This window comes from Euprymna scolopes, chromosome 6 (genome assembly GCF_053919585.1).
Source record: "Euprymna scolopes isolate OS-2025 chromosome 6, ASM5391958v1, whole genome shotgun sequence".
Lineage (NCBI taxonomy): Eukaryota > Metazoa > Mollusca > Cephalopoda > Sepiida > Sepiolidae > Euprymna > Euprymna scolopes.
In genome coordinates this window covers 14,479,993-14,494,284 of record NC_136487.1, presented here as the reverse complement: position 1 = coordinate 14,494,284, position 14,292 = coordinate 14,479,993, and the positions used below count along the sequence as shown (strand labels likewise).

General features: G+C 30.5%; 1 protein-coding gene across 3 annotated transcripts in view; it reads left to right on the top strand.

The window, feature by feature from the left end:
• LOC145277525 (cytoplasmic tRNA 2-thiolation protein 2-like) overlaps positions 1–14,292 on the top strand; it is a 179,222-nt gene that overhangs the window by 142,241 nt on the left and 22,689 nt on the right. For all 3 annotated transcript variants that reach the window (XM_080128966.1, XM_080128968.1, XM_080128967.1), the window contains exons 8-10: positions 2,298–2,347; positions 6,377–6,458; positions 13,337–13,428. In XM_080128966.1, coding sequence (XP_079985092.1) covers positions 2,298–2,347; positions 6,377–6,458; positions 13,337–13,428 — 224 coding nt within the window. The remainder of the gene's footprint in view (positions 1–2,297; positions 2,348–6,376; positions 6,459–13,336; positions 13,429–14,292) is intronic.

Here is a 14,292-nt window from a genome sequence, read left to right as displayed (position 1 = left end):
AGCTAACTCAACAATAATTCATAGTATCTAGATTTATGCTATAATGCCAACAAATTCTTTTAATTTCTTAAAATAGATTTTCTTTATGAAAAAAAAACTGCTTGATAAATTTATATAGTTTTTTTTTTTTTAAATATGACATTTATGTTTCGGTGACAGGTACGTACATCATAAAGATTTTTCTGTAGCTTTATTTCTTAATTAGGTTGGATTCTAAATAAGAACCTTTTTTTTACTTATTTATTTTTTGGAGTTCCCCAAATAAATAGCCATCTTGTGTAAAGGGTGGATGCAATCTGCTAATTACTGACTTTAGATTAGTGAAACATATGTTTTACAATGAAAACTGTAACTATGTGCTGATATACAATTCTAGTTTGTCAGCAATTATTCTACCATAGTTTTGATTGTTTTTCTAAATCCTCGAGATTGCGTTAAGTATCAAATAGAAGTTGGAAAATTTGGTTATTGAAAAGGACAATACTTGTGCGGTTTATAGACCATGCTGAAAACTTAACATTATCTTGAAAGCCATTCTTAATATATGGAGGGCTGAGGGTTTTTTGATTAATCTGTACTTTTATCTAACAATTTATTAAACAAAAGATACTGTAAAAATTGAATTTAACTTCAAAATCGTATTAAAAAAAAATAGCATCAAAAAGGTTATATTTTGTCTGAGATATTTCAAAGTTGGGGTGGATGGGGGAGGCAAGAGGTAAAATTAGCTTGTTTATAATTTTATTTAATAAATTCACAAATTATTTCTTAGTGGAATTAAAAATACACTAACAATTATCTTTTTTTTTTTTTTTAAATCAGTTTACAAAATACTTTTTATTTTCAAATATTTAAAAAAAAATACATTATTTGTATTTTTGTTTATATTTATAATGTTTTGTCTGCGAACATTCTTTCAGTTTGAAATTGCATCTAAATTCCTGAATTTTACTACAAGATTCCCAAGTTGGCAAAGATGCACCTGAAGATAGATGTTATGTTGGCTAAAATGTGAATAGTAGCTTGAATAATACAAATTATTAATCCTTATCTCAAAAATACAGAACCTTTCAAAATACAATTTTAATGATTTTTTTTTCAAAGTATTTTCAAGGTTCTGACAATCTGTCATTTTTTTTTCTTTAACAAAAGCATCTGGTGAACCAGATTTTAATGACCTTTGACAAACTTAATTTTAATTATGCCTAAATTCCAATCATAAATCTTGTTTTCAAGTGGCTTTCCACAAGGAGAGGTTTTATTTTATTTTTATTTTTTTTACAAATGAGTTATCATTTACCAAGGCGAAAAGCTACTCAAGGATAAGGGTTAATAAGATAGATAAATTGTTGGTTAAATTATGGAGAATATTATGAAAGGACTAAAAAGATGACTAAAATGCAACAAATTTGCTTAATTATCAAATGCTGACATAAAACAAATCAAATAAATCCAATTACAGAAATAAACTATTCTTTACTTTCAGCTAACAATTTCATAAACAAAAAATATTGTAAAAATTCAATTTAACTTAAAAAAAGTAGCACAGTACAATAAGTGCATAAGCACACTAAGCAAATGATGTGAAAAATACAGTAGAAAAATAAGTCTTTTAAATTCAGGCAATTGTAAATTCAAGTCAGTATGAGTTTATCATTTACAAACTATTTCCAAAATATATGCATACAAAACAAATTATATACAAAGATTATTTATTCCTCTGCTAGTTTCTTTTTGATATTCAGTTTCTTGTTTTTTTTTTTTTTAGCGCACACATTTAGTTCACATCTGTTCTAGCATCATTTATTTAAATATATATTTTGTAGTCTTTATATATACTCCTATAGTCATTGCTGTTTTTTGTATTATTATGCTGGACTAGATTGTAGGAGAGACAGAGAACAATTATAGATTACTTTAATGATAGCAAGTAAGAAAAATTGTAATAGTACCAATGCTTAAACCAAGTTTAAGCAAAATCGCGTGATAGGATGTTAATCTGTTTTTGGTTATACTCTCATCCTGTTTATATGCTAGGGTGCTTATAACTGTTGATATTCTTGAAACAGTGATCCATCTAAATACTAACAAGGCTCAATATCTCTTCACTTCAATCATTTTATGAGAAATGGTTTGTCAACATGATTTGGGTTTAATAATTTTTGTTGTTACAAAGTTTGATCTAAAAAGATATTGAGCTATAAAGTCTTGATCCAGTTTTTTTTTCAAAATTGTTTCACAACTTTTCTGCAAACTCTGTTTTCTATCATTATAACTTCTTTATTTTTTTCATCCAGGCTTTTTGTGATGGCAGAAATGAAGATGTCAGTATCGTGAGACCCCTTAAGTAAGTTGCTTAATTTATTCTCATTGAGATTCACAATTCCTCCCTACTTTATTTCCAACATATTTTCTTTGTTTTCTGACTTGCATTCTTAAGAAACATATGCATTAGTTTCTCCTTGCACTCTGCCCTATTGCATTAGTTTCTCCTTGCACTCTGCCCTATTGCATTAGTTTCTCTTTGCACTTTAGGTGCGTCATTTGAAGTGAGCGATAGTATCCTGGTTGACAGATCATTCTAATCATTCTAGCTGTAATGCTCTGTTAAGGAAAATGGTTTCGTTTTAATTCAGCATTTACTATTTCCTTCTAACTAGCATGATAAGCTAAAAATTCCTTTGTCCTTCACCTTTTCCAAAATGTTAATTTGTATAACAAAAACAAAGAAACTTCTCTTCTCTATATAAATAAAATGAACTCATTTTTTCCTGTGTGAGTTTGACCATAATAGGATTAAAAATCAGGACATTACATGCAAATGTAATGTGTACAAACTGCAGCACATTATCTGAGGTGTGCTACAGGCCTATTAGCTCTAGAGTTACTCGACACTGGTACATTCCTATATTTTTTCCGGTGAGAGTTAGATTAAATGGAAGTTGCAACATCTTTTCTCTCTATTAGATTCCTCCTTTCCCTGCTCCCTATTTATACCGCAGCGGATGCGTTCACAAGGAACAGTACGAGGAAACACCGGTTTGGAATTGTACAGGGTTATTTTTTTATTTTTTTACCTTTTTTTCCTGATTTATGCCTTCTGTTTTTTTTCCATAATAAAATAAAAAAATTTAAAAATTAAACAAAAAACGAGAAAACGCGATCATTATTATTGTTTCCTTTTTGCTTTTTTTTTTAGTTATTGTAAGACGCAATTATAGAAAAAATTTAGTTATTGTAAGGCGGGATTAACATTTTTTTACTTCCGGTTTTAACGACTCTAACCATGAAATCTGACTATGACCTTTACTTATTAGTACTTTCAACTCAACATTTACTTCTACACAAAGAATTCCTTCTTTACTATTTATTATTACAATGCAACGATATCGTGATTTCGCTTGCATTACACTTAAATTAAAACTAAAACAATTAAATTCATTTAGAATTCGAGGAAACAAAAAAAATCATTTAGAATTTGAGTGTGAGGCAGGACTACTGAAACTTAACAAAAATAACCTTAACTGCGGAATTGATATTTGACCTATTTCACTTTTTAGTTAATTCATCACTTTCTTTTTTTTTTTTTTCTTTTGCGTTTTCGCCTCAATGATTCGAGTTCGAGACCCCCCCCCCCTCAAACTTTCTTGGGATTTTTCAAACACCCGGGCACCGCCGGACCGTTCGTATTGCATCACGTTCATTTTTTAAATTGTTTTTTTTTTTTCACAATTTTTTTTTATAGTTTAAATATTATTTGTTTTTATAATATTTAAACAGGCTTATTACTTCGCTTTGTTTTCATTTTAACAACCCCCCCCCCCAAACACACACGCCTCTAAAAACTCGGCCAACGCTGGGTACTACCCCCCCCCCCCGCTAGTTATATTATAAAGTCGCTATTAGTAGTATTCAGTTTAGAAAAGGGAGATAATTGTGACTTAATATAAAGTCATGATTATCTCCCTTTTCTTAATTATCAGTCTTTAAAATTAGTTTTTACAGTTCGAGTGAAAAGAAAAGGAGACTTTCGAATAGTTTATTTACGTTTTTATGAGATTTTTGAATTGGAAGCCATGTTTAAATTTAGAAACGTTTCCAATGAGTAGCTAATCTGTAGAAGAATAAGATTCCTTTTTATGTGGACACAAAACGTTGTGTGTGGGAATTCTAAAATATCCAGTATGTTTTATTGATTCCAGTTTCTGATTGTTTGCTAGCAATGTGGCTCCATTTGATTGGTTAGTTCCTATTGCCAGAGTTTATAAGTAGAACCTTCCAATTTTTTTTTTAATCATACCGTTTTCATTATATCAGAAATACTGCAACAGATATAATCTTCATTCTCCATTAAATGATGTCTTATAACTGAACAGTTTTCTTCTTTGTTGCTTGTTTATTGTCTTCCAAACTATTTAATATTTCTGGGTATGACCTTAAAGTAATGAGGGCCCCAATTTAGAACTTTTGTAGGAATTTTGCAATTGAATTAATTTCTATTATGCTATATTGTTTGTAACCGTATAATGATTAATTGAACTGTTAATTTTTGTTCATGAATTTTTTACATGAGAATTGCTTGTTCATTTGGATTCTTCGGATTACTGTTCTCATCTTGAGTTTTATTTTCACAACATTTTGGTTGATATAACTTACAACTGAATTTTACCAAGCATTTTATCCACTATGTCACGGGTCCTTGCAGACAATTATCCAAAAAGGCTTGTAGAGTAGTGGATAAAGTACTTGGTAAAATTCAGCTGTTCTGGCGGTTGAAGATTCAATCCTCAATACAATTTGTTTTTACTTCTAGCCAATCACGGCTGACAGAATGAGAGCATGCTACCTCCATGGATTAGGTAAAGGGTTTCATTTAAAATTCTGTTCAGATTCCGTGGTCCGACAAAGATTCCTGAATTCAACAAGATACACCAATTGTATTTTGAGTGTCATCCCCACTTCCTTCAACCTCCTGAATAGTATAACTTACAACTGAATTTGACCAAATACTTTATCCAGTATGCCATGGGTCTTTGGGTCTGCAAGTAGTAGTATAAATAAAGTACTTGGAAAACAAGTTGGATAAGATGCACCCGAAGAAGGTCAGAGGTTACATCGATCAAAATGTTGTGAAAATAACACTCAAGATGAGAACAGTAGTCTGAACAATCCAAATAATGTTATTTTTTTTGTTTAATTAATCGCAACCAAATCGGTACTGTTTCCCTGCTTTTTTTTTTTCTCATTCTCTCATTCCTTCGTATTCTCCTCTTTGTATTCTTTCTCTAAATCAAATCATCTGCTCTTATTTCCTATACTAATTTCAGTGCTTGTTGGTCCACCAACTTAGTCAGATTTGGACCTTAGAATTTACCCTTGTCCGTTTATCTATTCGTTCCCAAAATTCTCAATAACTACTTGTTACATTTTTCTGAAATTTTGCATGAAGTTACAACTAACCAAGGGAGGAAATGTAACATTCTCGGATTTTTGATAAAAATTCTGGTTGCGTCACAAGGGGGTCAAAATGGCCTAAAATAGAATCTTTTTGGGTTATAGAATCTTTTCCAATCATTAGATTTTGTTGAAAATTACCCAAAAGCAAGACCACATGGATATACATCTAGAAACGTAATATTTGACCGTGGAAAAATTCTAGAGTTTGAGCCCCAGGGGGTTTTAGGTGTAAAAAAACACCTTTTGGGGCTAATTTTTATTTTTGTCTTAAAATTCAAGGCATCAGTCAGGAGACCATATAGTTTTTGGCTTGTTCAGACAGTCGACAGATCGATTTTTAAAAAAATGTGGTTTTAAGCCAAAACAAGTAATTACTAAATTGTCATGTCGAAAATAGTAATATATCCCAAATTACAAAAATTCATGGAGTAGAACAACTGCTATTGTTTTTTTAGTAAAATAAAAAGATTATTGCTATTGGCTAAAACAAAATGTCGGCCATTATAGTGACGAAAAGGGAGATAAGTATTCCATTGTATTCACAATCTTCAAGGTGTCCATATCTGGGGAAAATGCCATTGCCCCCAATTTTCTGTAAAAATTATTTTTAATGATAAATAATTTTCTACTCAATAATGGATATTCATAATTTTTTTAGATATATTACTATTTACTACATGACAGTTAAGTAAGTACTGTTGTTTTTTCTTAAAACAATATATTTTGAAAAATCAATCTGTCGTATCTATCTTAACAAGCATCCTAATTTCTACCCTTTCCGTTGGATTTTAATCAAGTATAAGAAACAAAATAAAAGCGACCTCCTTTCACTTCAGATATAAACCTTCATATATGGTCGATACATACGCTTTCTCCTTTATTCAGTTTATTATTAATCATTTGTTTTTATTTTTTTCAGAGATTATACCAGTAAAGAAGTTGCTTTATACAATGCTTACAATTCTGTCGACTCCGTGACAAACACATCAATTACAACAATGGTAAGTTTTTTCTAATAGATCTTTAGATTAATCTTGAATTGAATTCATTTGATTCAAAAGTAATTTCTTTTATGTCCAATCTGCCGCAGGTGTTAATGGGGAAAAAAACAAAATGTTTTGTTGATCATTGTTGAATGCATTTACAGATCCACAAAAAGAAAATCTACATTATATTATTATGCTAGTAGGGTTACCTAGCGTTGTCCGGGGGCAAAATTTTTAAAAATCTTTTTAGCCCTCTCTTTATCCATCTCATTATCTTTCTTTCTTTTTTCCCTTTTCTCCTCTCCCTTTCTCCACTTCCTCCTTCTCTTCCACTCATTCTATCTCTGGACACATTCAGACAACTAAGGGACTCTAAACTCATTGATAATCAGTTAGTGCATGAGAATGGCTGGGAAAAAAAAAAGGATTGAGTGCCCCTCCTCCATCTCTGACGAAATCTGCATCAGTTTGGGGTCCAGGAATAAATAATTTTCGTCTAATGTTTAGATAATCATTTGAGGCAATGCTGATCAAGAATATACCAACTTTGTGGGTGTTTGTTTTGTAGTTTTTTATTTTATTCTGACACGCACACACAACTACTGTTTATACGATGGATTAGATTAGCAGGTTTATAAGGAATTTATCCACATATTATAACAAAAAAAAATCAACATTGTACAAATTCAAAATAAACATTTGCATTGCAATTTTTTAACTTGCCCTCCTCTCAAAAAATGAAAAGACCTGTAAGAGGATCATTTTTTTTTTTTTTTTACATAGGCATCACCATTTATCAAGGCCCAGAGGCCATTTGAGGATAAGGGTTAGAGAGTGTACAGTAATCAATTGGACAATATAGTAATCGTTAGTAATGGAAATTTGGTAAATTTGTTAACTGAAGTGGAACGGCTCGTCAGGAACTTGTTTACGTTGGACTTGAAGACAACCATATTGTAGTCAGCTGGAAAGCAGGAAAATGAAAGACAGTTCCGCAGGCGTGCAGTTCTAAGAAAGAAGCTTTGTTCATGGAATCTACATTTAGGTTTAGGCACATATAAAAAGTGGGGGGGGGGAATTATTGATAGTGTTTTCAATTAGATGAGTGTTTCTTGTGAAAGTTTGAAGATTAATTCAAATTCTTAAAAGAAAAAACATTAAAAACCTGTAAAGAAAGTAGACAGAATTTTCAATTATCTGACAAGGAGTACAGATAAAATCATTTTTTTTTTGTTTTCATTTAAATATACCTGTATTTTGTATTGAAAAATGCTTGTCAATAAGATTTTAAATCGAACCATAAAAAAATAAAAATATAAATTTTCATAATTAACAATAAAAATGAACAAATTATTTATAAAATGGAAATAAATGGATTGACTGTAGTTGTATTTGTCTCAGGATAAATATAACATCCGTTGTACTTTGCCATAAAATGAAATTGCATTTCATTCATGTTTATCTGACTTGTTGTTTTGCAATTATTTGATGTTTATCGTTCTTTCATGATGGGAAGATGTTACACAAAGTCGAGAAAGTGAAATTCGAAAAGCTAACACTCTAGTGGAAGAGCACTGGCCTACAAAAATATGCCAGGGTAAGCCCCTCGACATTTCCTGGTAGGGGCGCCTCAGGCGAATAGTAATAACCTAACCTCTTCTCAAAGGGTGAAAAGGAAAAGCCTGGGAGGTTGAACCTCCTAGAACTGCACAGAACCAAGAACAGCCAACAAAGAACGCGTCACCTCAATAATGGTCGAGAATGGCTGGAACTTGATTATTCTCTCAATGAAAACCATCAATTCTGATATAGATTTTCACTTTTTGTTGGCTACTACATGAGATGTAGGGGAGAGTTTTCCTGGGATAGCTCCACTTACGTTTGATCCTCGCATTATAATGCTGACGTTTATAAAGAAGGCATCAAATACCATTTTTGTAGTCATTGGTATGACTAAACTAAAGATTGAATCTTTTTCTGAACAAATACATAGATGATACTGCCAAGTCTGCTGCAAAATCCCACTCTTCACTGCAGAAATCTTTCGATGCTAGAAAACTTTCTACTCTGATAATTTTTTCCTCCAATTATTTGCCTTTGGAATTTTCTCCCTGTTTCCCCAACTGAAATTTAAATGTAGTGTGTACGAACACTTCACTGTACAATTCCCATTTAAAATGCTTTTTGAAATCTGGCATCTAATTTTCAGTAACCTTTTGCATCTGTTTGGAAAGAATATCAGTAAAAAATTAAAATTATTCCTGATATTCATAAATGACCTCCCTGATAAAATTGTTTCGGAGATGGGTATATTTGCCGATGACACCACTCTCTATAACAGGCATGAGGGGAAAACAAATGAACACATATCTAAGGAAATGGCAGGAACACTAGAGGATGACCTCCAATCTGTAGTAGAATGTGGACAAAAATGGATGGTCACATTCAATGCTGCCAAGACTAAACTTGTTTCCTCCAATAACTACAAGAAACCTTCTCTACCACCAATAGTAATGGCCAAGAACACACTACTCGAAAGTACTTCCTTTAAACTCCTCAGCCTAACGTTTACAGGGAACATGAATTGGAATATATACATTGAGAGCATTGTCAAGGTTGCTGTAAAGAAGGTGGGCTCTCTACCGTGTCAGAAAATTACTTACGCCTGAAAGTATCCTGTACCTCTATAAGGCCACCATTTGGGCTGGTGCATCTGCTGCTTGTCTCTCACTCCTGGACAGCGTTCAAAAGAGAGTCGCCAACCTGATAGGTCCTGAACTGTCATCTAGGCTTCAGCCTCTGTCCCATTGACGAAATGTTGCATCCCTTTGTCTGTTCTACAAATACTTTAATGGTGAATGCTCTGATGAACTACAAGCACTTGTACCTCCTCGACATGACTACCCCCGACAAACCCGACAAGCAACTGTCCCACCCCTTTACAGTAGAGGTCCCTAGGTGTAAGAAAGCCTTTTACTCCAATAGTTTCTTCCCCAGAACTGCAAATCTTTGGAACTCCCTTCCGGGATACTGCTTTCCCAACTGTACTGACATGCAGAAGTTCAAGTGTAATGTGAACAAACATCTTTCTACTCATCTCCCTTCATAATGCTCCCGCAAATTATGTCCCTGATAGTAGCCCCCTACTTCAAAGTGGCACTTGCCTTGTTTGGGGTGAAAATTGAATAATAAAAAAAACAAAAATGTAATTTCCTAATTGCATGTTTTTGTATATACATATTGTGAAAAAAATAAATGTCTGCTGAAATTTATGTAAATTTATTGATATTAAGCCTCCATTTGATTGTCTGAAAATGATTGAAACTAATCTTGTGTAATTGAAATTAAAATCAGTGGAACAAAAATTTCAATCAGGAGTTTCATTCTAACCCGGATTTTGCATTAAAAAACCTAAAAAGGAAACCAAACGTTGTTACATAAGGGAGGGAGAAGAAGAGGATTTGACTTGGACACTTTACTTGAGGGATACTGGTACCCTGGTGATGACGTGTCCATTTTACTACTGAAGAGAAGAAGTTTACGACGATGAGAGAGAGAGATATTACGAGTGTTAAGAGACGAGAGAACGGCACCCAAGATCCCTTAAACCGTTTGTCTAGTGGTTAGGACGCTTGTTGTGTATTTATGTGTTTGAATTAAAGAAGATTCATACCTGGTTCCGCTGCTCTGGGAGAGTCTTCATCTGGGTGGAGCTCTCTTGCTGTTTTCGCCGGAATACACAAGATGAAGACAGATGTTGGGTTTTCAACCTTTTATTCTCCCAGGCATGATCTGCAGATGCCGCCATCGATGGTCTCCACTGTGGGTACCTACCACGTCCCACGTCTGGGGCGCGCATCTCCCCCCTTACTTAGGAGAGAACCATTTTAGACTTCTGCTCGGCTCGGCATTTTCTGAGAGACTCAACGTTTCACCAACCTTGCCACGTAGCATCACATGACATCCGGTTAGATGAAACGTCACTTCCTGCAACGTGGATTAACTACAAAAATATTTCTCTGACCTCCTCCCACCCTCTCCCTCTCTCTCTCGATCTACTATCTAATAGAGACACACAGAGAGAAAATAGAGAGAGTATGAAAGAGCCAGAGAGAGAGGAGAGATGCTCTTTAACAACGTCATGAATATATGAAGACATAAAAAACTTGAAGTATAAAAATTTTACAAAAAAAATTCAGCATTCAATCATCTGAAATGGGTTGATATGTTGTAAAACAAATCAATCAGGAGTTTTATGCTAACCAAGAATCACTTTATATTTAACTAACAATTCGGTGTTGTTCAAGAGTCTTTTTTACTTTGTTTCACTTTTTTAAAACTACATTGTTCTTCTTTTTTAAATCAAAGTTATTTTCTGTTTTCTTTAATTGGATTTTGAAAGTTAAATTTAATTATGGTATCATTTTGTTTTTAAATGATCACTGCAACCAAATTGTTATAAAAACTATAAATAATTTTGTTATGGTAATATTATTTTAATTTCTCTAAAATTATTGGATGCAACTTTCAAAACTTTCAATGCATATTCCTTCATTAATTAGTCTGTATGTTACGCTTTGAAAAAGACCAATTATAATTTTTGAAGACCAAACTGCTACAAAAAAAGCCAAATTCACAAAATTTAGCTTAGTAAAGGTCAATCTAGCAACCTTGGACAAAAATATGAGAGTCACCTCCCTTTGATGTAGCCTCGTTTTCAACAATCTAATATATATATATATATGGACATATAGTAATTAATTTTTTTTAATTATTAACAAAAGATTAAAATGCATTGTAGTGGATATAATTTTGTAATTATTTTTATAATTAACATTATTAAAAATTATTTATCTTTTGTTATTGCATTTTTTATTTCAATAAATAAATAATTAATAATAAAAAGGAAAAAACTATTCAAATCTGTAGATGTTATCAACTGAGAAATAGACAAAAATGTAGTTACACAATAACATTTCTGTTGGTCTGTCGCACATAAGTTTGAAATAGTATTTCCATTGTTAGACTTTAAGACTGAATATACATATACATACATCTTATTTGAAACTTAAGACAATTTTAGATATAAATACATCATTCATCTAAAAATTTGTAATTATTTCAAAGCATAACATAAAATTTCATATTTTATTGTAAGAATATAATAAAAATTTTCCATTTATAACTATTTGTTTTCAGGTTTTATTTTGGCAAAGCCATTTTTGTTTTTATGAAGAAACTTTCTTCTGTTTTTAATCAAAATTTAATAATTATGAGCAGGTATATTCATGTATAAATATAAAAAAAAAATATCCACAACATGGAATGTTTATTTCTCTCTCATTTATTTGAAGTCAAATTGCTTTGACCTACAAAGTTGACAGTTTGTGTTGCGCACAAGTAGAAACATTTGTCAATAGATTTTTATCCTTACGTCAATCAAAAACTTTGTTATGAAATCAAACTTCAACCTGATTTCTCTCTCTTAAGATTTTATATAAGTTTTTGTATTTTTATATAACAATAAAATATATCATTTTATTTAATAATATTATTTTTTGCATTTTTATATAACAATAAAATATATCATTTTATATAATAATATTGTTTTTGCATTTTTATATATTAATAAAATGATTTTATTTAATAATATTTTTTGCATTTTTATATAAGAAAATAAATAATTTTATATAATAATATTGTTTTTCGTATTTTTATGTAATAATAATAATATTATTTTTGAATATTTTATAATATCGTTTTTCATATTTTTATATAATAAAATATGTATTTTTATCTTATAAAAATATACTTTTATATAATGATAATAATTTTAAATATAAATATTTTTGAATATTTTTATATAATATATATGTATATATATATATATATTTATCTAATATTAAAATAATTTTATATAATATTGTTTTTTGTATTTTTATATGTTAGTTAAATGTATAATTTCATATAATAATAATTTTGTTAAAATATTGTCTGTCAACAAATCAAGTGAAGTTGTATATTTTAATCATGTTTATTTTTTAAAGATTTCATTATTTTAAACGAAACACAAATAAAGACACATGTTATCACTTCAATATCAGAATTAACAGCAATTAATATTAAATGAAAAAATAAAAAAATAAACATAATTTATTTTAATATTCAATAGAAAAATCACATGTTTTGGATCTTAGGCAGAAAAATTTATCGATATATATATATATTTTTTTTATGAGAAAAACCACAGTGATTTTTAAGTATTCAATCAGAGATGAAAAGTGTGTGTATGAGATATCAAACAACACTGCACACAGTGGGAATGAATCTGGGATTTATGGGACTGGCATCTTGCACAGCATAAAGACACATAAGAAATTATGAGAATAAAAAAAATGTATAGGAATATTTATAAAGATAGAAAAAAAGGTTAAAAAATCTTGTATGAATTTAAAAATGGAGTTTTAATCTGAAATATTATTTATAAAAATGGAAATGTGGAAGACTTAAAACTCAACGTTTCAACCAATTGTTGTGTAGGCTTTATCAAGAGAGAAAGTTAAAAGTGGCACATATAAGTTTTTATACTTTATCACAATATATTCTACAAAATGACATTTTAATTTATACAGTCAGATTTATTTTATCCTTTTATTAACAACACATATATATATATATATATATATATATATAATTCCCTCTTAACAATTTATCGGGTTTTATTTTTCTTTCAATATGATGCATCAGTATGGCTTTCTAAAACATCTATTAATCATATTTAAACAATATTTATACAATATTTAAATGATGCTGCTAACAGAGCAGAATATTCCTTTTTATGAAAACATATTTTTTGGTCATCCAATTCTTCTATTCTTTTCTCCTCTTTCCAGACAACGTCGCAATCAAGTATTGAGAGATTAACAGAAAAATTTGTGACAGGTTTACATGCAGAGTATCCAGCAACTGTATGCAATATAACAAGGTAAGCAACAAGAAATCATTGATGATTGTGTCATTTGGATTTTGGAGAGTTCATACTCCTTTGAGAGAAATATGAATAATGAGTGATTGCGTGAATTGGGGATCTTTTAAACCAATGCATTTCATGTGTAAACATGTACTTACATGGCATGGCGAAATTGGTATACATTTCAAAATTATGAAAAATGATCCAATAGATGTTCTAAATATAGTTTTTAGAAAAAAAATCATCCACAAGAACAGTTTGAAATATTGTATTTTGAAATTGGGGATTGTCAGATTCATTGATTGTAGTTACCTCCCCTGGAAATTTGGGAACTCTTCAACATTAAAAATATACAATAAATCTGTATAAATTGATCATTTTCATTTTTACTGTAATTATTTTTCCTACTGGATTATTTTTTGGAATTATACTAATTTCGATATTACACGTAAATACGTAATAATGTTTTCACCTGAAATGCATTGTTTTAAAAGATCACCAATCTACATACGTATTGAATAATGCTTTTATTTATGTAATGTTCTCTCCTTTAGAAAAAGTACTTTCTTTGGGGTTTACCATGTTCATAATGATAAATAAAATTTATTTCCCCTTTAATACTGTTTTCATGATGGCTGTATTAGTTAAAGCTTTGGATTCTGATGATTAATAGGCTTCTGTGAAACATTTCAATATAACCACACTGATCATTCTCAGTGAAGATGAAACATGTCTGTGAATGTTTTTTATCATAAAATTACAGTACAAATCAGTCTGATAGTGGCTTTATTGCTGTCAGACTGAATTGTCCTTAAAAGGTGGATATGGGATTTAGTGTTAAGTAAATCCTTAATTGTTTTAGAAGTTGATATTTTTAGG